A 23,350-nucleotide genomic window follows, 5' to 3' on the forward strand; every position below is an offset into this window, starting at 1 on the left:
CCCAATGTCCCTGATGTCCCCGTGTCCCCAGCCATGGCCGAGTACCGCAGTCTGCTGGAGGAGCTGGCCCAGAACATCAATGCCCCCGTCCCCTCGCAGTGATGTCCCTCATGTCCCTGATGACCGCAGCCATGGCCATGTCCCCAGTGTCCCCAATGTCCCTGATGTCCCCGTGTCCCCAGCCATGGCCGAGTACCGCAGTCTGCTGGAGGAGCTGGCCCAGCACAGCCATGTCCCCAGCCATGTCCCCATGTCCCCATGTCCCCGTGTCCCCAGCCATGGCCGAGTACCGCAGTCTGCTGGAGGAGCTGGCCCAGAACATCACGGCCGAGGACCTGGAGCAGCTCAAGTCCGCGTGTCGCGAGGACATCCCCAGCGGCGAGGGGGACGCCATCGCCACCGGCCACCACTGGTTCGCCTTCCTGGAGCGCCACAGCAAGCTGGACCGAGGTGTGACCCGGGGACACCCCGTGCCACCGGCACTGTCCCCTCCCCGCGCCCCGGGGCTGCTCCAGCTCTGGGCGGGTCCCCATCCCGGTCCCCTGAGCTCTGTCCCTGTCACCTGAGCTCTGTCCCTGTCACCTGAGCCCAGTCCCTGTCCCAGTCCCTGTCACCTGAGCCCTGTGCCAGTCCCCAGTCCCTGTCCCTCTCCCCGCCACCTGAGCCCTCTCCCAGTCCCTGTCCCCATCCTGTCCCCATCTCTCTCCCGTCTCCATCCCTGTCCCCATCCTGTCCCTTGCTTGTCCCCTGTCCCTCTCCCTTCTCCATCCCTGTCCCTGTCCCCATCCTGTCCCTCACCTGTCCCCATCCCTGTCCCCATCCTCCCCTGTCCTCTCCCTGTTCCCATCCCTGTCCCCCTCCTTGTCCCCATCCTCTCCCTCCCCTGTCCCCAGCGCGGAGATAGCCGGGGATGGGGACAGGAACCGGGACGGATCGGGACAGGGACAGGCGGGGACAGGGACAGATGAGGACAGGGATGGGGACAGGGACAGGCAGGGACAGCCGGGGATGGGGACAGGGACAGGCGGGGACAGAGACACCCAGGGATGGGGACACCCAGGGACAGCCGGGGACAGGGACAGCCAGGCACCCCCAGGGAGAGGAACTGTCATTGTCCCCAAGCAGGGACAGCGACCCCTCCCCAGTCACCCCTGGGTAGGAACAGGGACCCCAAGGGGGGATAAAAGACCCCCCAGGAGGGGTTGGGGACCCCCGGGCAGGGTTGGGGACACCCAGGGAGGGCTGGGGACCCTCAGGAAGGGCTGGGACCCCCCCCCCGAATTATCCCAAAGCACTGACAGGGACCCCCGGGATAAAACCCTCCCCGGGCAGGGTTGGGGACCCCCAGGGAGGGTTGGGGACCCTCGGGGGGGGGGCAGGGGACACCCCCAGACCCCCCTAAACCAAGGAAAAGTGGGGGGGAAAGGGAGAAAATAAGAGAATAAAAGGAGGGGGAAAGGGGAGGGAAAAATGGGGGAAAAAAGGAAAAAAAAATGGGGGGAGGGAAAGAAAGGGGAGAAAGAAAAATGGGGAAAAAGAAAAAAAGGGGGAAATGGAGGGAAAAAAGGGAAGAAAAAAGGGCAAAAAGCAGGAAAAAGGTGGGAAAAATGAGAAAAAAGGGGGAGAAATGAGGAAAAAGGGGGAGAAAATGAGGAAAAAAGAGGGAAAATGAGGAAAAAGGGGTGGGACTCCCCCTCCCCAAAAAAGGGGCGCTTGAAGAGCTCAAGGGGTGGGGCAGGGGTCCCAAAAAAACTGGGGGGAGAAGGGGGGCAGTAAAAAATCCCCCCTGGACCCCCCCAAATTGAGGGGGGACCCCAAAAAAGGGGAAAAAGGGGGAGGGGACCCCATAAAGGAGGGGGAAAAAGGGAAAAAAAGGGGAAGGGGACCCCAAAAAAGGGGAAAACTGGGAATTTGGGGGGGCTGAACAGGGTCAATACAAAGCTCCAAGTGTTAGTGGGGTGGGGCCCCCCCCGGGCTGGGGTTTTGGGGGTTTTTTTGGGGGGATTTTGGGGGTTTTGGGGCTCACGAGGGCATGCACTGCACCCGGTCCGGCCCCTCCTCCTCATCGTCCGAGGTGTCCGAGGAGCTCCCGGAATCGTCCGAGGGGGAATCGGCCCCGGGGTCCCGGCGGCGCTGCGGGAACGGCAGGGGTGGGTGAGAAACGGGGGAGAAACGGGGGAGAAACGGGGGAGAAACGGGGTGGGGGGAAGCAGGGAAAAGTGGGGGAAAACAGAGAAAAGTGGGGGAAAGGCAGGGAAAAGGGGGAAAAGCAGGGAAAAGTGGGGAAAAAGCATGGAAAAGGCAGGGAAAAGTGGGGGAAAACAAGGAAAAGCAGGGAAAAGTGGGGGAAAAGCAGGGAAAAGGGGGAAAAGCAGGGAGAAGCAGGGAGAAGGGGCAGCAGAGGTGCAGCAGAGGTGCAGCAGCAGTACCCGGTGGTGGCGGCGCTGGCGCAGGTGGTGCATGAGGAACCAGAGCATGTGGCTGTCGAACATGTCCGTGTGGTGCAGGCTGTCCTCGTCCCGCTCCACCTTGTTCTTCTTGATCACCTGGCGGGAAAAGGGTTAAATCCCACGGGAATCCCGGGGCGCATTCCATGGGAATCCCGGGTCAGATTTCATGAGAATCCCGGGGCGCATTCCATGGGAATCCCGGGTCAGATTGCAAGGAAATCCCGGGTCAGATTTAATGGGAATCCCGGGGCTCATTCCATGGAAAACCCAGGTCAGATTCTGTGGAAATCCCAGGGCACATTCCATGGAAAACCCGGGTCACATTCCAAGGAAATCCCGGATCAGATTCTGGAAATCACAGGGCACATTCCATGGAAAACCCGGGTCACATTCCAAGGAAATCCCGGGTCAGATTCCAAGGAAAACCTAGGTCAGATTCCAAGGAAATCCCGGGTCACATGCCAAGGAAATCCCGGATCAGATTCCAAGGAAATCCCAGGTCACATTCCAAGGAAATCCCGGGTCAGATTCCACAGAGGGGCAGCAGAGGTGCAGCAGAGGTGCAGCAGAGGGGCAGCAGAGGTGCAGCAGAGGTGCAGCAGAGGGGCAGCAGAGGTGCAGCAGAGGTGCAGCAGAGGGGCAGCAGAGGTGCAGCAGAGGTGCAGCAGAGGGGCAGCAGAGGTGCAGCAGAGGTGCAGCAGAGGGGCAGCAGAGGTGCAGCAGAGGTGCAGCAGAGGGGCAGCAGAGGTGCAGCAGAGGTGCAGCAGAGGGGCAGCAGAGGTGCAGCAGAGGTGCAGCAGAGGGGCAGCAGAGGTGCAGCAGAGGTGCAGCAGAGGGGCAGCAGAGGTGCAGCAGAGGTGCAGCAGAGGGGCAGCAGAGGTGCAGCAGAGGTGCAGCAGAGGGGCAGCAGAGGTGCAGCAGAGGTGCAGCAGAGGGGCAGCAGAGGTGCAGCAGAGGTGCAGCAGAGGGGCAGCAGAGGTGCAGCAGAGGTGCAGCAGAGGGGCAGCAGAGGTGCAGCAGAGGTGCAGCAGAGGGGCAGCAGAGGTGCAGCAGAGGTGCAGCAGAGGTGCAGCAGAGGGGCAGCAGAGGTGCAGCAGCAGTACCCGGTGGTGGCGGCGCTGGCGCAGGTGGTGCATGAGGAACCAGAGCATGTGGCTGTCGAACATGTCCGTGTGGTGCAGGCTGTCCTCGTCCCGCTCCACCTTGTTCTTCTTGATCACCTGGCGGGAAAAGGGTTAAATCCCACGGGAATCCCGGGGCGCATTCCATGGGAATCCCGGGTCAGATTTCATGAGAATCCCGGGGCGCATTCCATGGGAATCCCGGGTCAGATTGCAAGGAAATCCCGGGTCAGATTTAATGGGAATCCCGGGGCTCATTCCATGGAAAACCCAGGTCAGATTCTGTGGAAATCCCAGGGCACATTCCATGGAAAACCCGGGTCACATTCCAAGGAAATCCCGGATCAGATTCTGGAAATCACAGGGCACATTCCATGGAAAACCCGGGTCACATTCCAAGGAAATCCCGGGTCAGATTCCAAGGAAAACCTAGGTCAGATTCCAAGGAAATCCCGGGTCACATGCCAAGGAAATCCCGGATCAGATTCCAAGGAAATCCCAGGTCACATTCCAAGGAAATCCCGGGTCAGATTCCATGGAAAACCCGGGTCACATGCCAAGGAAATCCCAGGTCAGATTCCATGAAAATCCTGGGTCAGATTCCATGGAAATCCCGGGTCAGATTCCAAGGAAATCCCAGGTCACATTCCAAGGAAATCCCGGGTCAGATTCCATGGAAAACCCGGGTCACATGCCAAGGAAATCCCAGGTCAGATTCCATGAAAATCCTGGGTCAGATTCCATGGAAATCCCGGGTCAGATTCCAAGGAAATCCCAGGTCACATTCCAAGGAAATCCCGGGTCAGATTCCATGGAAAACCCGGGTCACATGCCAAGGAAATCCCAGGTCAGATTCCATGAAAATCCTGGGTCAGATTCCATGGAAATCCCGGGTCAGATTCCAAGGAAATCCCAGGTCACATTCCAAGGAAATCCCGGGTCAGATTCCATGGAAAACCCGGGTCACATGCCAAGGAAATCCCAGGTCAGATTCCATGAAAATCCTGGGTCAGATTCCATGGAAATCCCGGGTCAGATTCCAAGGAAATCCCAGGTCACATTCCAAGGAAATCCCGGGTCAGATTCCATGGAAAACCCGGGTCACATGCCAAGGAAATCCCAGGTCAGATTCCATGAAAATCCTGGGTCAGATTCCATGGAAATCCCGGGTCAGATTCCAAGGAAATCCCAGGTCACATTCCAAGGAAATCCCGGGTCAGATTCCATGGAAAACCCGGGTCACATGCCAAGGAAATCCCAGGTCAGATTCCATGAAAATCCTGGGTCAGATTCCATGGAAATCCCGGGTCAGATTCCAAGGAAATCCCAGGTCACATTCCAAGGAAATCCCGGGTCAGATTCCATGGAAAACCCGGGTCACATGCCAAGGAAATCCCAGGTCAGATTCCATGAAAATCCTGGGTCAGATTCCATGGAAATCCCGGGTCAGATTCCAAGGAAATCCCAGGTCACATTCCAAGGAAATCCCGGGTCAGATTCCATGGAAAACCCGGGTCACATGCCAAGGAAATCCCAGGTCAGATTCCATGAAAATCCTGGGTCAGATTCCATGGAAATCCCGGGTCAGATTCCAAGGAAATCCCAGGTCACATTCCAAGGAAATCCCGGGTCAGATTCCATGGAAAACCCGGGTCACATGCCAAGGAAATCCCAGGTCAGATTCCATGAAAATCCTGGGTCAGATTCCATGGAAATCCCGGGTCAGATTCCAAGGAAATCCCAGGTCACATTCCAAGGAAATCCCGGGTCAGATTCCATGGAAAACCCGGGTCACATGCCAAGGAAATCCCAGGTCAGATTCCATGAAAATCCTGGGTCAGATTCCATGGAAATCCCGGGTCAGATTCCAAGGAAATCCCAGGTCACATTCCAAGGAAATCCCGGGTCAGATTCCATGGAAAACCCGGGTCACATGCCAAGGAAATCCCAGGTCAGATTCCATGAAAATCCTGGGTCAGATTCCATGGAAATCCCGGGTCAGATTCCAAGGAAATCCCAGGTCACATTCCAAGGAAATCCCGGGTCAGATTCCATGGAAAACCCGGGTCACATGCCAAGGAAATCCCAGGTCAGATTCCATGAAAATCCTGGGTCAGATTCCATGGAAATCCCGGGTCAGATTCCAAGGAAATCCCAGGTCACATTCCAAGGAAATCCCGGGTCAGATTCCATGGAAAACCCGGGTCACATGCCAAGGAAATCCCAGGTCAGATTCCATGAAAATCCTGGGTCAGATTCCATGGAAATTGGGGATTGGGAATGGGATTGGGAATGGCAATCCCAGGCAGTTCACCTGGGGAAAATGGGGGAAAAATGGGAAAAATGGGGATTTGGGGATTGGGAATGGCAATCCCAGGCAGTTCACCTGGGAAAAATGGGGAAAAATGGGAAAAGTGGGGATTTGGGGATTGGGAATGACAATCCCAGGCAGTTCACCTGGGAAAAATGGGGAAAAATGGGAAAAGTGGGGATTTGGGGATTGGGAATGGGATTGGGAAGGGCAATCCCAGGCAGTTCACCTGGGAAAAATGGGAAAAATAGTGGGAAAAATGGGGATTTGGGGATTGGGAATGGCAGTCCCAGGCAGTTCACCTGGGGAAAATGGGAAAAATAGTGGGAAAAGTGGGGATTTGGGATTGGGAATGGCAATCCCAGGCAGTTCACCTGGGGAAACGGGAAAAATAGTGGGAAAAATGGGGATTTTGGGGTTGGGAATGGCAATCCCAGGCAGTTCACCTGGGAAAAAGAGAGATTTTGGGATCAGGAATGGGATTGGGAATGGGGGAGCTGCCCCTCCAGGCAGTTCACCTGGGAAAAAAGGGGGAAAAGTGAGAAAAAGAGGAAAAATTGGATTGAGAATGGGATTGGGAATGGGGAAGGTGAGGGTGCAGCTCACCTGGGAAAAAACCGGGGAAAAAGGGGGTGAGAAAATGAGTAAAAAAGGGAAAAAAGGGGGAAAAGAGGGAAAAAGGGGGGGAAAGGGGGGGGGAAAGGGAAGGGGCCCTTCCTGCCCATCCCAAAGCAGGAGAGGCAGGAGTTCCCAGCAGAGGAAATTCGGGATGCAGCCATTCCCAGCACAGGCACTTCCCTTTCCTGCAGGAAACACCTGGAAAAATCCCAGAGGCTCCTGGGGAATCGGCCAAATTTGGGATCCTGCCCCACCCTCAAACCCCTGGAAAACGGGAACGGGGCCATCCCGCTGCTTTTGGGGTCGGAACAGAGGGAAAAGGGGATGGGTGGGGTGGGGGGAAAAGCGGGAATTTTGGGAATTTTGGGGTCTCACCACTCCGCCCTTGTCCCCTTCCATGAACTGCACGATCTGGCAGGAGGATTTTTCCCACAGGAAAATGTGGCCGCAGTCGCTGCCGCTCACCACGAACTCGCTCTTGGGGCCGTAGAAATTCACCCCTTTCACTGGAAAAACGGGGGAAAAACAGGGGAAAACGGGAAAAATAGGAAAAAATGGGAGGTTGGGGTTGTCTCCAGTGGAATTCCTGGCTGGGAAGCCAAGGAAATGTTTCCCAGAAGGGTTTTTAGGGATCTCCAGGGGGGTTTTTGGGGGGGTTTAGGGTTATTTTGGGGTTGCATTTAGGGCTGATTTTGGGGTGTTTTAGGGCTGATTTTGGGATGATTTAGGGTTGATTTTGGGGTGATTTAAGGCTGATTTAGGGTTGATTTTGGTGTTGATTCTGAGGTAATTCGGGGAAGGATTTAGGGTTGATTTTGGGGTATTTTAGGGCTGATTGAAGGCTGATTTTGGCGTGGGTTTAGGGTTGATTTTTCAGGCTGTTTCTGGACTGTTTCAGGGCTGGTTTGGGGGTAATTTTGGGCTTTTTGGGGACTGTTTTCAGGGTGTTTCTGGGCTGTTTTAGGGCTGGTTTTGGGGTGATTTGGAGCTGTTCCTGGGCTGAGTTTGGGGCTGGTTTTGGGATGGATTTGGGGCTGTTTTTGGGGTGTTTTGGGATGGATTTTTGGGGTGATTTGGGCGTTACCTGTGGTGCTGTTGCGGTTGCCCTTGTAGCACTGGCTGTACTGCGCTGGTTTAGGGCTGGTTTTGGGATATTTATGGGGTAATTTGGGGCAGTTTTAGGGCTGATTTTGGGGTGTATTTAGGATGGATTTGGGGGTGTTTTCCCACCCGTGGCGTTGTTGCGGTGGCCCTTGTAGCGCCGGCTGTACTGCGCTGGTTTAGGGCTGGTTTTGGGATGGATTTGGGGCTGGTTTTGGGGTGATTTGGGATGGATTTGGGGCTGGTTTTGGGGTGATTTTGGGATGACCTGGGCGTTACCCGTGGCGTTGTTGCGGTGGCCCTTGTAGTGCCGGTTGTACTGTGCTGTTTTAGGCTGGTTTTGGGGTGATTTGGGGCTGTTCCTGGGCTGGTTTTGGGGTGGTTTCAGGCCATTTTTGGGGTGATTTGGGGCTGGTTTTGGGATGACTTTGGGATGACCTGAGCATTACCCGTGGCGTTGTTGCGGTGGCCCTTGTAGCGCCGGCTGTACTGCGCTGGTTTAGGGCTGGTTTTGGGATGGATTTGGGGCTGGTTTTGGGGTAGTTTTGGGGCTGTTCCTGGGCTGGTTTTGGGGTGGTTTCAGGCCATTTTTGGGGTGATTTGGGGCTGGTTTTGGGATGACTTTGGGATGACCTGAGCATTACCCGTGGCGTTGTTGCGGTGGCCCTTGTAGCGCCGGCTGTACTGCGCTGGTTTAGGGCTGGTTTTGGGGTGTTTTTGGGGTAATTTGGGGCAGTTTTAGGGCTGATTTTGGGGCTGGTTTTGGGGTGTATTTGGGATGGATTTGGGGGTGTCTTGGGATGGATTTGGGGGTGTTTTCCCACCCGTGGCGTTGTTGCGGTGGCCCTTGTAGCGCCGGCTGTACTGCGCGCCGTCGCTGTGCGCCGAGTCGAACAGGTAAATGTCCTCGTCGTTGTAGGAGGCCAGCAGCTCTGCAACGGGGAAAAACCGGGAAAAAATGGGAAAATGGGAATAAACACAGGGAAACTGGGAAAAAAACAGGGGGGGAATGGGGAATAAATGGGGGGAATCGAGGAAAAACGCTGGGGAAATGGGGAAAAACAGAGGGGAAATGGGAAAAAGCAGCAGGAAAATGGGGAAAAGGGGAAAAATGGGGAGAAGGGGAATGGGGGAAGGGGAAAAACAGGAGGAAAATGGGAAAAAACAGGGGTGAATGGGAAAAAATGGGAGGAAAATGGGAAAAAATGGGAGGAGAATGGGAAAAACGGGGAGAATGGGAAAAAAGAGGATGAAAATGGGAAAAATGGGAGGAGAATGGGGAAAAAGGGGGAAGGGAAAAAAACAGCAGGAAAATGGAGAAAAAATGGGGGGAATGGGGAAAAGCAGCAGGGAAAATGGGGAAAGAGGAAAAAATGGGGGAAGGGGAAAACCAGCAAGAAAATGGGAAAAAATGGGAGGAAAATGGGAAAAAAACAGGAGGGTCGGGAACTCAACAGGTTTTTTTCGGGGGGGAATTATTTTTATTTTGGAAAATATGGAATTTGGCAGGGGGGAAGTCAGGTTTTCTGGGGGAAGAGGTGTTTGTTTGAGGATAAACAGGTGTTTTTTGGGAAAATGGGTATTTTTTGGAAAACCTGATTTTTTTTTGGTGGGAAATGAGGGGGTTTGAGGGGGTGGGACCCCCCAGAACTCCCCAGATTCCCACCTGGACTCACCTGAGCCGTCGTGGCTGTAGACCAGGCAGGTGATGTTGGCTTTGGACTCGCAGTTTACCTGGAAAAGTGGGAAAAAGCTCAGCTCCAGCCCCTTTTCCTGGGAATTCCGAGTGTCAAACCCCCAGATGAGGATGCAGGGAGGCAGAAAATGAGGATTGAGGGGGAAAAAAAAACCAAAAAAAGAGATTTTTGGGAGTTGTTTCTGCCTGTTCCTGAAGGATTCTCCAGGAAAAGGAGCAGCTTTTTCCCATGGGATTGCTCTGGGGTGATCCCAGTGCTCCCAGTCCCCTCCCAGTGCTCCCAGTATGCCCAGTACCAGGTGGTGGGGGCAGAACTTCTTCAGGTGCGCTGGTTTAGGGCTGGTTTTGGGGTGATTTGGGATGGATTTGGGGTGATTTGGGATGGATTTGGGGTTGTTTTTGGGGTGTTTTGGGGTGACCTGGGCGTTACCCGTGGCGTTGTTGCGGTGGCCCTTGTAGCGCCGGCTGTACTGCGCGCCGTCGCTGTGCGCCGAGTCGAACAGGTAAATGTCCTCGTCGTTGTAGGAGGCCAGCAGCTCTGCAACGGGGAAAAACCGGGAAAAAATGGGAAAATGGGAATGGGATGACCTGGGCGTTACCCGTGGCGTTGTTGCGGTGGCCCTTGTAGCGCCGGCTGTACTGCGCGCCGTCGCTGTGCGCCGAGTCGAACAGGTAAATGTCCTCGTCGTTGTAGGAGGCCAGCAGCTCTGCAACGGGGAAAAACCGGGAAAAAATGGGAAAATGGGAATAAACACAGGGAAACTGGGAAAAAAACCAGGGGGGAATGGGGAATAAATGGGGGGAATCGAGGAAAAACGCTGGGGAAATGGGGAAAAACAGAGGGGAAATGGGAAAAAGCAGCAGGAAAATGGGGAAAAGGGGAAAAATGGGGAGAAGGGGAATGGGGGAAGGGGAAAAACAGGAGGAAAATGGGAAAAAACAGGGGTGAATGGGAAAAAATGGGAGGAAAATGGGAAAAAATGGGAGGAGAATGGGAAAAATGGGAAAAAAGAGGAGGAAAAGGGGAAAAATGGGAGAATGGGAAAAATGGGAGGAGAATGGGAAAAATGGGAAAAAAGAGGAGGAAAAGGGGAAAAATGGGAGAATGGGAAAAATGGGAGGAGAATGGGAAAAACGGGGAGAATGGGAAAAAAGAGGATGAAAATGGGAAAAATGGGAGGAGAATGGGGAAAAAGGGGGAAGGGAAAAAAACAGCAGGAAAATGGAGAAAAAATGGGGGGAATGGGGAAAAGCAGCAGGGAAAATGGGGAAAGAGGAAAAAATGGGGGAAGGGGAAAACCAGCAAGAAAATGGGAAAAAATGGGAGGAAAATGGGAAAAAAACAGGAGGGTCGGGAACTCAACAGGTTTTTTTCGGGGGGGAATTATTTTTATTTTGGAAAATATGGAATTTGGCAGGGGAGAAGTCAGGTTTTCTGGGGGAAGAGGTGTTTGTTTGAGGATAAACAGGTGTTTTTTGGGAAAATGGGTATTTTTTGGAAAACCTGATTTTTTTTTGGTGGGAAATGAGGGGGTTTGAGGGGGTGGGACCCCCCAGAACTCCCCAGATTCCCACCTGGACTCACCTGAGCCGTCGTGGCTGTAGACCAGGCAGGTGATGTTGGCTTTGGACTCGCAGTTTACCTGGAAAAGTGGGAAAAAGCTCAGCTCCAGCCCCTTTTCCTGGGAATTCCGAGTGTCAAACCCCCAGATGAGGATGCAGGGAGGCAGAAAATGAGGATTGAGGGGGAAAAAAAAACCAAAAAAAGAGATTTTTGGGAGTTGTTTCTGCCTGTTCCTGAAGGATTCTCCAGGAAAAGGAGCAGCTTTTTCCCATGGGATTGCTCTGGGGTGATCCCAGTGCTCCCAGTCCCCTCCCAGTGCTCCCAGTATGCCCAGTACCAGGTGGTGGGGGCAGAACTTCTTCAGGACTCCGTTGTTCTCGTTCTCATCGATTTTCCTCTGGTCATAAATCCTGCAGGAATCAAGGGGAAGAAAATTAAAAAAAATAATAATAAAAAAAAAAGGTTGGATTCACTCCAGGGAGGATTTTTTATCCTCAAAATTCCTGTTCTGAGATCCCAGGGCTCAAAATTCCATCCTAAAATTCCCTGGGATTTTTGTGCCAGGATAGGCCCAGATTTGGGACAGAAATTATGTTCCCATGGTCTGAATTCCATCTAAAAATTCCCTGGGGGGTTGAGGCAGGAATGATGTTCCCATGGTCTGAATTGCAGCCTAAAATTCCCTGGGGAATTGGGGCAGAAAAAACATTCCCATGCCCCAAATTCCATCCTAAAATTCCCTGGGGATTTGGGGCAGAAAAAACATTCCCATGCCCCAGATTCCATCCTAAAATTCCCTGGAATTCTGTGCTGGTCCCAGTCCTGGATTTGGGAAGGCAAAATTGGGGATTTGGGAAGGGAAAGAGGCAGATTTGGGAATTTCTGGATTTGGGATGGGGGAATTGTGGATTTGGGATGGGGGAATTGTGGATTTGGGATGGGAAATTCCTGGATTTGGGCTCCCCCAGTGCTCCCAGTTTGGCCTCACCTCCCAAAGTGGTCCTGGCCCCTGATTTGGGACAGGGAAACCATGGATTTGGGAAGGGCAAAAGTTGGATTTGAGAAAGGCAAATTGGGCAGGGGAAATCATGGATTTGGGAAGGGAAATCCCAGGATTTGGGCTCTCCCAGTGCTCCCAGTTCGGCCCCACCTGACGAACTGGTCGCGGCCGCCCACAGCGAACTGGGAGGTGTTGGCAGGGTTGACAAAGATGGTGTAGAGCCCGACCTTCTTCTCCTTCTCCTTCGTCACCACCAATTTCCTGGGAAAACCCTCGGGATCAGCCCAGTCCCAGCCCCAACCCCCCCAAATCCCAGCCCAAATCCCAGCCCCAATCCCCCCAAATCCCAGCCCAAAGGAATTCCCAGGGAGAGAAAATCCCCACAATCAGCAGGATTTGGGCAATGAGGGTGGGGAATGTTCCCAAGGTTGGGAATTTCCCCATGGAAAAATCCACACTGGGAGAATTCCCAAAGGGAAAATGGGATTTGGGGAAGTTCTCCCCTCCAATATCTGGGATTTCTGGGAATTTGGGGCATTCCAGGAGAGAAATATTAAGGGTTGACTCCACCAGGGCAAAATTCCAAAGGGATCCAGCCCAGAGGACAGGCTGGAATTACCAAAGGAAATGTGATTTCCCAAAAAAACCCTGATTTTTCCCCGAACTCCACCTGTTATTTCCCAAATCCTGCATGTTTCCCCTACCAAATTCCCATTTAAAAAAAAAAAAACAAAAACCAAAAAAACTCCAAAACTCCCCATTTTCCTGACAGAATCCTCATTTTCCTGTCCACCTTTCCCCCCATTAAAATCTGCATTATTCCCCCCAGGATCCTAATTTTCCCCCCAAAATCCCCATTTTTTTTCCCCAAAAACCCTAATTTTTCAAAAAAAAATCCCTGAAAACAGCTGGAATTTGAGGGAATTTGGGCCATTCCAGGAGGGAAGATTTGGGGTTGGCTCTGGCAGGGTGAGAATTCCAAAGGGATCGAGCCCAGGGAGGGGGTTGGGATCAGCTCCAGCCGCGGATTCCGGCGGGATCAGGGATTAAAGGGCTCGTCCTGGTTATGAAACCCCAGGATTTGGGCTGGATCAGCCTCCAGAATGACAGCCTGGAGGCTTGGAAAAACACAGGCAGACAGAAAAACTGCTTTTCCTCAAAAAATCCCTGCTTTTCCCACAAAAAAAACCTGGTTTTCCCTATAAAAGTAATCAGGTTTTGCACAAAAGTCCCTCATTTTCATCAAAAAAGTGTTTTTTCCTCAAAAAACAGTTGTTTTTCCCAAAAAAACCAACCTGATTTCCCCCCCAAAAAATGTTTTCTCACAAAATTCCTCTGGTTTAAAAAAAAAAAAAATCTATTTCCCCCCTCAAAAAATCCATTTGCCAAAAAAATTCAATTTTTTCCCCAAAAATATTTATGTTCCCACAAAACATATCAAATTTTCCTGTAAAAATCTCAATTTCCAAAAAACACCCAACCCCTTTTCCTCACAAAAATAACCTGATTTTCCCAAAAATCCCTGATTTCCCAAAAAAACCCTGATTTTTCCCCAAAACCCACCTCTTTCCCATTTCCTGCCCAGAATTCCCATTTTCCCCCTCAGAATTCTCAAATTTCCCCTCACAATTCCAAATTTTCCCCTCAGAATTCCCAATTTTCTGATCACTTGTGATGCAGGCCGATCCTATTTCAGACCAATGGAATCCCCATTTCCCACCCCAAATACCCTTTTTTCCCCACAGAATTCCCATTTCACCCACAGAATTCCCTCTTCCTGCACAGAATTCCCCATTTCCTCCACAGAATTCTCCATTTTCCCCTCAGAATTCCCACTTTTCCCCTCAGAATTCCCAATTTTCCCCTTACTCACAAGGCAGGCCGGTCCTGCCACAGATCAATGGAATCCCCATTTCCCCCCCCAAATACCCTTTTCCCCCCACAGAACTTCCACTTCCCACCTAGAATTCCTGATTTTCCCCTCAGAATCCCCACTTTTCCCCTCCCTCACGAGGCGGGCCGGTCCTGCCGCAGGTCAACGGAATCCCCATTTCCCCCCCCAAATACCCTTTTCCCCCCACAGAACTTCCACTTCCCACCTAGAATTCCTGATTTTCCCCTCAGAATCCCCACTTTTCCCCTCCCTCACGAGGCGGGCCGGTCCTGCCGCAGGTCAACGGAATCCCCATTTCCCCCCCCAAATACCCTTTTCCCCCCACAGAACTTCCACTTCCCACCTAGAATTCCTGATTTTCCCCTCAGAATCCCCACTTTTCCCCTCCCTCACGAGGCGGGCCGGTCCTGCCGCAGGTCAACGGAATCCCCATTTCCCCCCCCAAATACCCTTTTCCCCCCACAGAACTTCCACTTCCCACCTAGAATTCCTGATTTTCCCCTCAGAATCCCCACTTTTCCCCTCCCTCACGAGGCGGGCCGGTCCTGCCGCAGGTCGATGGAATCCCCATTTCCTACCTCAAATCCCCTTTCTTCCCCCACAGAATTCCCCTTTCACCCACGGAATTCCCATCTCCTGCCCAGAATTCCTGATTTTCCCCTCAGAATTCCCACTTTTCCCCTCAGAATTCCCACTTTTCCCCTCACTCACGAGGCGGGCCGGTCCTGCCGCAGGTCGATGGTGAAGACCACGGCGTCCTCCCCTGCAGACAGGAACGTGCAGGGCGAGTCTGGCTCCAGCGCCAGCTGGGGTTGGGGGGAAAAAAGGGAAAAAGCAATGAGAACAACTCCCAAAAATCACAAAAAAACAGGAAAATCCACCTGGAAAAACCCCAGGTTTGGGGATTCCCGCCCCGAAATGCAGCGATGCCATCTGGGTGACGTCATGGGGACAACAGCACAGCCAAGGGTCTGAACTGCACCCAAAAAGTGGGAAAATCCCAAAATTCCTGGATTTTAATGGAGCTGAGTGGCTAAACCCACCCCCCTCACCTGCGCGGTGACATCAAAGGTGACAATGGCCACATCCAAGGCTTGAAATATTTGGGAATTGATTTCTGCTGCACAGAAAGTGGGAAAATCCCTTCCTTTCTCCCAAAAACCCCTCGGATCTCCAGGAAAAGATCTCCCCCATTCCCAAGCACCCCAAATCCTGGGATTGGGCATTCTCAGGATTCGGCATTCCCAGGATTTGCCATTCCTGGGATCCCTCTCACCTTGTGGAAAGGCCCCTTGTGCTGGGCTCCGTGCTGTGGGAGCTCTGTCACCTCCGTGGTGACATTCCCTGCTCCCATCCCATTCCCACGGCATTCCCCCATTCCCAGGCACCCCAAAAATCCCGGGATTTGCCACTCCCAAATCCCAAGCACCCCAAATCCCGGGATTTGCCATTCCCAAGCCCCTCTCATGTTGTGGGAGGCTTCCTTTTGCTGGGCCACGCACTCGGTGCTGTGGCAGCTCTGTCACCTCTGTGGTGACATCCCCTGCTCCCACCACTGCTCCCACCCCATTCCCACTGTGTTCCCCCATCCCCAAGCACCCCAAATCCCAGGATTTGTCATTCCCAAATCCCAAGCACCTCAAGCACCCCAAATCCTGGGATTTGCCATTCCCAAATCCCCCTCACCTTGTGGGAGGCTTCCTTTTGCTGCGCCACGCACTCGGTGCTGTGGCAGCCTCTGTCACCTCTGTGGTGACATCCCCTGCTCCCACCACTGCTCCCACCCCATTCCCACTGTGTTCCCCCATCCCCAAGCACCCCAAATCCCAGGATTTGTCATTCCCAAATCCCAAGCACCTCAAGCACCCCAAATCCTGGGATTTGCCATTCCCAAATCCCCCTCACCTTGTGGGAGGCTTCCTTTTGCTGCGCCACGCACTCGGTGCTGTGGCAGCCTCTGTCACCTCTGTGGTGACATCCCCTGCTCCCACCACTGCTCCCACCCCATTCCCACTGTGTTCCCCCATCCCCAAGCACCCCAAATCCCAGGATTTGTCATTCCCAAATCCCAAGCACCTCAAGCACCCCAAATCCTGGGATTTGCCATTCCCAAATCCCCCTCACCTTGTGGGAGGCTTCCTTTTGCTGCGCCACGCACTCGGTGCTGTGGCAGCCTCTGTCACCTCTGTGGTGACATCCCCTGCTCCCACCACTGCTCCCACCCCATTCCCACTGTGTTCCCCCATCCCCAAGCACCCCAAATCCCAGGATTTGTCATTCCCAAATCCCAAGCACCTCAAGCACCCCAAATCCTGGGATTTGCCATTCCCAAATCCCCCTCACCTTGTGGGAGGCTTCCTTTTGCTGCGCCACGCACTCGGTGCTGTGGCAGCCTCTGTCACCTCTGTGGTGACATCCCCTGCTCCCACCACTGCTCCCACCCCATTTCCACTGCGTTCCCCCATTCCCAGGCACCCCAAATCCCGGGATTTGCCATTCCCAAGCCCCCCTCAACTTGTGGGAAGCCCCCTTGTGCTGGGCCACGCACTCAGTGCTGTGACAGCACCGGGTGTCACCTGCGTGGTGATGCTCCCACACCATTCCCACACCATTCCCAGCCCATTCCCCCATTCCCAGGCACCCCAAATCCCGGGATTTGCCACTCCCAAATCCCAAGCACCCCAAATCCCGGGATTTGCCATTCCCAAGCCCCCCTCAACTTGTGGGAAGCCCCCTTGTGCTGGGCCACGCACTCAGTGCTGTGACAGCACCGGGTGTCACCTGCGTGGTGACACTCCCACACCATTCCCAGCCCATTTCCACTGCATTCCCCCATTCCCAGGCACCCCAAATCCCGGGATTTGGCATTCCCAAGCCCCCCTCACCTTGTGGGAAGCCCCCTTGTGCTGGGCCACGCGCTTGGTGCTGCGGCAGCACTGGGTGGCCGAGAGCTCGGCCACGCGCACCTGCCCGTCCCGGGCACACATGGCCAGCGTGGAGTCACCGCTGTTGGGCAGGAACTTGGCCTGGGAAAGAGGGAAAACGGGGGAAAAGTGGGAAAAAGGGACAGGGGGGTGGTAACAGGAGAGGGGGAGCCGCAGAGGAGGTGGGAGGGGAAAGGGATGGGGGGAATTGCTGGAGTTGTTCTGGGAATTGTCACAGTTCTCTTGGGAATCATCCCAAAGTCTCCCCTGGGAAACATCCCAAAATCTCCCAGGGTATCATCCCAAAATCTCCCAGGAATTGGGGTGTCAGTCTGTGGGATTTGGTGACCTGTTCCCAGACCCTTTCCCAAGCATCCCCTGGCCCAGGTGACATTTTCCTGGGATCCTCTCCCACGAGGGACCCTTGGAATGACAAATGTTAGAACAACACCCAAACAAACACCCAGGAACTCTGGGAAACCCATGCAGACGATGGATCCCGAGACACCCCTTGGGGATTTTCTGGGATCCTCTCCCACCCCAAACAGGAACCCTTAGAACGATGAATTTTTGAAAGCACCTCAACAATCACCCACAAACTTTGGCAAACCCACGCAGCCAACACATCCCCTTTGTGCTCCCACCCCAAAACCCCACCCAAACTGCCCCCACATCCCCTCACTCCAGGGACACCTTTCCCAGCAATTCCCTAGCCCAGGTGACATTTTCCTGGGATCCTCTCCCACTCCAAACCCTTAGAATGACAAACTTTAGAACAACACCTAAACAGACACCCACAAACTTTGGGAAACCCACGCAGCCAACACATCCCCTTTGTGATCCCACCCCAAAAACCCACCACGCCCACCCCAAAAGCCCACGACATCCACCCCAAAAACCCACGACGCCCACCTAGAAGACGTTGCTCTTGTGCCCACTGTGGAACTGCAGCACAGGCCAGTGCCACAGCCAGTCCTTTGTGCTCCCACCCCAAAAGACCACCACGCCCACCCCAAAAACCCACGATGCCCACCCCAAAAACCCACAATGTCCACCCCAGAAGCCCACCATGCCCACCCCAGAAGCCCACCGTGCCCACCTGGAAGACGTTGCTCTTGTGCCCGCTGTCGAACTGCAGCACGGGCCGGCGCCGCAGCCAGTCCCACACCAGCACCTTGAGGTCGTCGCTGCCGCTGGCCAGGCGGGTGCCGCGCTGGTTGAAGTGCAGCGTGTTGACGCAGCCCGTGTGCCCCTCCAGGCCGTGCTGCAGCCGGAACTTCTGCACGAAGAGCCGGGCGCCGCAGGCCTGCGCCACGAAGCGCGAGCAGCCGCCCAGCTGGCGCTGCCGCAGCGCCGGGATCGCCCGCCAGCGCGGCCGCGGCAGCGCCCACGTCTCCGAGGCCACCTGGGGACACAGGCTCAGCTTTACGGGGCTGCCTTGGCACGGCTGCTTAGTTGTTACGGGGTTAGCTGCTGGTAAGCGGGCAGTAATAGCTGCTTTTTGAGTAATAAAGTGGGGAAGTGTTCTGTTTTTACAGAGAAAAGCGTTGTTGTAGGGTGACCCCAATGTCATTGTAGGGTGACCTCCCACAGCCAAGGGTGAGAACTTTCTCAGTTTTTACAAGAAAACCAACTTTGTTGTAGGGTCACCTGTGTTTAGGGTCACCCCAATGTCATTGTAGGGTCACCCGTGTTTAGGGTCACCCCAATGTCATTGTAGGGTCACCGGTGTTTAGGGTCACCCCAATGTTACTGTAAGGTGACCTCCCACAGCCAAGTGTGAGAACTTTCTCAGTTTTCAGTTTTACATAGAAAACCAACTTTGTTGTAGAGTCACCCGTGTTTAGGGTCACCCCAATGTCATTGTAGGGTGACCTCCCACAGTCAAGTGTGCCAATGTCATTGTAGGGTCACCCGTGTTTAGGGTCACCCCAAAGTTAATGTAAGGTGACCTCCCACAGCCAAGTGTGAAAACTTTCTCAGTTTTACATAGAAAACCAACTTTGTTGTAGGGTCACCCGTGTTTAGGGTCACCCCAATGTCACTGTAGGGTGACCTCCCACAGCCAAGTGTGAGAACTTTCTCAGTTTTCAGTTTTACATAGAAAACCAACTTTGTTGTAGGGTCACCCGTGTTTAGGGTCACCCCAAAGTTACTGTAAGGTGACCTTCCACAATCAAGTGTGAAAATCTTCTCAGTTTTTAGAGAAATCCAATGTTATTGCAGGGTCACCCACATTTAGGGTCACTGTAGGGTCACCCCAATGTTTTTGTAGGATCACCTCCCACAATCAAGTGGGAAAACTTTCTCAGTTTTTAGAGAAAACCAATGTTTTTGTAGGGTCACCCAAGGTTATTGTAGGGTCACTTTGGGTCCCTTGCTACTGTAGGGTGACTTTCCATAATCAAGTGTGAAAACTTCCTCAGTTTTTACAAGAAAACCAGCAGCCACCCACTCTTGTGTCTCACTATGCATCGAGACTCATGATGGAATAAAATCTTTTAAAACCTCAGTTAAAACCTCATTTAAAACCTCAAAACCTCAGCCATTTAAAACCTCTTTCACCACCTCTTTTAGCACCTCTTTCCCCGCTCAGCCTCCCTGTAGTGACAGAAGCAGCAACCACCACCCAGTTTTACATCTCCTATGTCTCATTATGCACCAAGACTGATAACGGAATAAAACCTTTTAAAACCTCAGTTAAAACCTCATTTAAAACCTAATTTAAAACCTAATTTAAAACCCGATTTAAAACCCAATTTAAAACCTGATTTAAAACCTCTTTTACCACCTCTTTCCCCCCTCAGCCCCCTGTGAAGCAGCAGCCACTACCCAGTTTTACATCTCCTGTGTCTCACTATGCACCGAGACTGATAAAGGAATAAAATCTTTTAAAACCTCAGTTAAAACCTCATTTAAAATCTCATTTGAAACCTCATTTAAAACCTCAGTTAAAACCTCAGTTAAAACCTGATTTAAAACCATGGGGACATCGCAGTGACACCGGCCCTCCTTGGCTGACATGTCCTCGGGGCTGCTGGACAGGCTGCCTGGGGACAAGGGGACAGCAGGGTGTCACCACGGGGACAGCACAGTGCCACCAGTGTCACACTGCCATGGGGACATCGCAGTGACACCGGCCCTCCTCGGCTGACATGTCCTCGGGGCTGCTCGACAGGCTGCCTGGGGACAGGGGACAGGGGACAGTGTCACCATGGGGACAGCACTGTGCCACCAGTGTCACCATTCTGCCTGGGAACAGGGACATCGCAGTGCCACCATGGGGACAGCAGTGTCACGGGTGTCACACTGCCATGGGGACAGCTCAACAGGCTGCCTGGGGACAGGGACATCACACTGTCACCGGTGTCACCACTGCTGGACAGGCTGCAGGGGGACAAGGATGGACAGTGTCACTGCCTGGGGGCGGGGACAGGGACTGGTGACACTGCCACCACCAGGGGGACAGCGTGGTGGCACCATGGCTGGCACCTGCACTGACACCCTGGCACCATCGCTGTCACCACCACGGCCACTTTGTCACCATCACAGCCACCCTGGCACTGTCACCTCTGCTGCCACCCTCGCTGTCACCGTTGCCTTGTCACCATCGCTGCCATCACTGCTGCCACCCTGTCACTGTCACCCTGCCACCTCCGCTGCCACCCCAGCTGTCCCCTGGCTGTCCCCAGCTGTCCCCTCACCGTTGACAATGTCCGTCCTGCCGTCCATGCTGCCGCCCTTGTCCGACATCGCCGCTTCCCACGGGAATCCCTGCGGGGACACGGGGACATCTCAGCATCCCGGGAAAATCCCATCCCGAGGGGTTTGGGATCCCAAAAATCCACTCTGGAACATTCCCACACAAAATTCCCCTTTTTCCACCTGCCACAGAGCCCCACGGGGTCGAGTTTGTTCCCAAAATCCCAATTTTCCACGGAAAAACCACCTGGGAACACTGCAGGACACCCAAACCTGGCTTGGCTGTTCCCAAAATTCCCACTTTCCATGGAAAAACCACCTGGGAATGCTGCAGGACACCCAAACCTGGCTTGGCTGTTCCCAAAATTCCCACTTTCCATGGAAAAACCACCTGGGAATGCTGCAGGACACCCAAACCTGGCTTGGCTGTTCCCAAAATTCCCACTTTCCATGGAAAAACCACCTGGGAATGCTGCAGGACACCCAAACCTGGCTTGGCTGTTCCCAAAATTCCCACTTTCCATGGAAAAACCACCTGGGAATGCTGCAGGACACCCAAACCCTGCTCAGCATCCCGGGAAAATCCAACCCTGAGAAATCTGGGATTCTAAAGATCCGTCTTTAAACACATTCCCACCAAAAACTCCCCCTGGAATCTCCCCAGGAGAGCACTGCCGGCCCCCCAGCCTCCCAAAAATCCCATTTCCATGGGAAAGGGCAGCAGCAGAGGCCTGGAATTCCACAGAATTCCCTGGAATTCTGCCGGAATCCCAAACAACCCCAAGGGCCAGCACTGGAATTCCCCCTCCCCCTCCAAACCCGGGAATTTTTGCCTCCAATCCCGGGAATTTTCTGCTCCCACTGCCAGGTGAGGGATCAGGAAGGAGCCCCCAGGGCTGGGATCCACTCCTGATCCAGAGGGGGGTGGGAGATGTGGGAATTCTCCCGAAATCCCGGGATTCCGCGGCTGCCTGGGCGCATCTGGACAGGCTCAGGCTGACGCTGCTGCTCCCAAAAATATCCCAAAAAAACATCCCGGGGCATTCCAGAGCCTCTGGAGGCAGAGCTGCCCTGCCCAGGCTCCTGCTGGCCCAAACTGGGAGAGACTGGGAGGAACTGGGATAAAAAAATGGGAGAAACTGGGAAGAACTGGGAGAGACTGGGATAAAAACTGGGATAATGTGGGAGAAAGTGGGAGAGAAACTGGGAGAAACTGGGAGAAAGTGGGAGAAAGTGGGAGGAACTGGGATAAAAAATGGGAGAAAGTGGGAGAAACTGGGGGAAACTGGGAGAGAAACTGGGAGAGAAACTGGGAGAAACTGGGAGGAACTGGGATAAAAAATGGGAGAAAGTGGGAGAAACTGGGGGAGAAACTGGGACAAACTGGGCAACCCCAAATCCTCCTAAATGGATCCCCCAAATCCCTCAGGAAAGGATCCCCAAATCCCTCAGGATGGATCCCCCAAATCCCCTGGGTTGGAGCCCCCAAATCCTTTGGGTTGGAGACCCCAAATCCTTAGGGATGGATCCCCCAAATCCCCTGGGTTGGAGCCCCCAAATCCCTTGGGATGGATCCCCCAAATTTCTCATGGATGGATCCCCAAATCCTTTGGGTTGGAGCCCCCAAATCCTTTGGGATTAAATCCCCAAATCCCTTGGGATGGAGCCCCCAAATCCAGGAATGGAACCCAAAATTCCTTGGGATGGATCCCCCAAATCCTTTAGGATGAAATTCCCAAATCCCTCAGGATGGAGCCCCCAAATCCTTCAGGATGAAATCCCTAAATCCTCTGGGATGGATCCCCCAAATCCTCAGGATGGATCCCCCAAATCCCCTGGGATGGATCCCCCAAATCCTTTAGGATTAAATCCCCAAATCCCTCAGGATGGAGCCCCCAAATCCTTCAGGATGAAATCCCTAAATCCTCTGGGATGGATCCCCCAAATCCTCAGGATGGATCCCCCAAATCCCCTGGGATGGATCCCCCAAATCCTTTAGGATTAAATCCCCAAATCCCTCAGGATGGAGCCCCCAAATCCTTCAGGATGAAATCCCTAAATCCTCTGGGATGGATCCCCCAAATCCTCAGGATGGATCCCCCAAATCCCCTGGGATCCTTTAGGATGGATCCCCCAAATCCTTTAGGATGAAATCCCCAAATCCCTCAGGATGGATCCCCCAAATCCTTTAGGATGGATCCCCCAAATCCCTCAGGATGGATCCCCCAAATCCCTCAGGACGGATCCCCAGGAGCATTCCCAGAAGTTTCCCAAATCCTGGAGAAATCCCAAACTCCCCCAAAACCCCAAATCCCCCCAAAATCCCCCCAGGATTGGACTGCACTCACCTGGGCCAGGTGCCGGGGACAGCGGGGCTGGAGCTGGGGGGAGCGCGGGGTCAAAGGTCAGGGACCCCCAATTTTGGGGACCCCCCAATTTTGGGGACCCTCCAATCCCTGGGGACCCCCTCTGGATTTTTGGGAATTCCCCAAATCCTGGAAAACCCCAAATTTTGGGGACCTTTCCCAATCCTTGGGGACCCCCCCGATCCTTGGGAATTCCCAAATTTTGGGGAACCCCCTCCCCTCAAAATCCCCAAGAAAATTCCCTCCGTTCCTGAGGACCCCAAATTTTTGGGGATTCCCAAATTTTTGGGGACCCTCCAATCTTTGGGGACCCCAAAAATTCAGGGATTCCCCCCAAAAACTCCAGGACTTTTCCCAGATTCCCCCCTCCCCCCACCAATCTCAGGGGACCCCAAAAATATTCAGGGACCCCTCCCAAAAGTTTGGGGGTCACCCCAAAAATTCCCAGACCTTCACCCCTGTTACTGTAGGGTCACCCCGGTTTGGGGTCACTGCAGGGTCACCAGTGGGGTTATAGGGTCACTGTAGGGTCCCCAATGTTGTTATAGGGTCACCCCACCGCTGTCATTGTTGGGTCACCCCTGTTTGGGGTCACTGCAGGGT

The 23,350-nt window shown here is 53.7% G+C and overlaps 2 protein-coding genes across 2 annotated transcripts; one reads left to right on the forward strand and one right to left on the reverse strand.

Moving 5' to 3' along the window:
* The first annotated feature begins 204 nt into the window (after positions 1 to 204).
* LOC121359324 (astrocytic phosphoprotein PEA-15-like) lies at positions 205 to 629 on the forward strand. Its single transcript, XM_041478211.1, has one exon. It carries the CDS (start codon positions 231 to 233, stop codon positions 564 to 566), a length of 336 nt encoding a protein of 111 aa, XP_041334145.1. The 5' UTR covers positions 205 to 230; the 3' UTR covers positions 567 to 629.
* Positions 630 to 1,998: 1,369 nt separating this feature from the next.
* Positions 1,999 to 23,120, reverse strand: LOC121359323 (DDB1- and CUL4-associated factor 8-like). The gene is given in 14 exon segments (XM_041478210.1): positions 1,999 to 2,133; positions 3,554 to 3,824; positions 6,381 to 6,400; positions 6,876 to 7,006; positions 9,897 to 10,004; positions 10,883 to 10,940; positions 11,199 to 11,271; positions 12,012 to 12,122; positions 14,467 to 14,561; positions 16,641 to 16,781; positions 17,779 to 18,297; positions 19,792 to 19,862; positions 20,384 to 20,453; positions 22,730 to 23,120. Coding segments are annotated over 13 exon segments (1,758 nt in total). The 5' UTR covers positions 20,433 to 20,453; positions 22,730 to 23,120; the 3' UTR covers positions 1,999 to 2,022.
* Positions 23,121 to 23,350: the final 230 nt, after the last annotated feature.

The sequence above is a fragment of the Pyrgilauda ruficollis genome, unplaced genomic scaffold, assembly GCF_017590135.1.
Source record: "Pyrgilauda ruficollis isolate IOZ18807 unplaced genomic scaffold, ASM1759013v1 scaffold431, whole genome shotgun sequence".
Lineage (NCBI taxonomy): Eukaryota > Metazoa > Chordata > Aves > Passeriformes > Passeridae > Pyrgilauda > Pyrgilauda ruficollis.

Excerpts from the sequence above, each read along its gene's own strand:
- LOC121359324 (XM_041478211.1), top strand. The coding sequence starts at position 231 with ATGTCCCCAGCCATGTCCCCATGTCCCCATGTCCCCGTGTCCCCAGCC.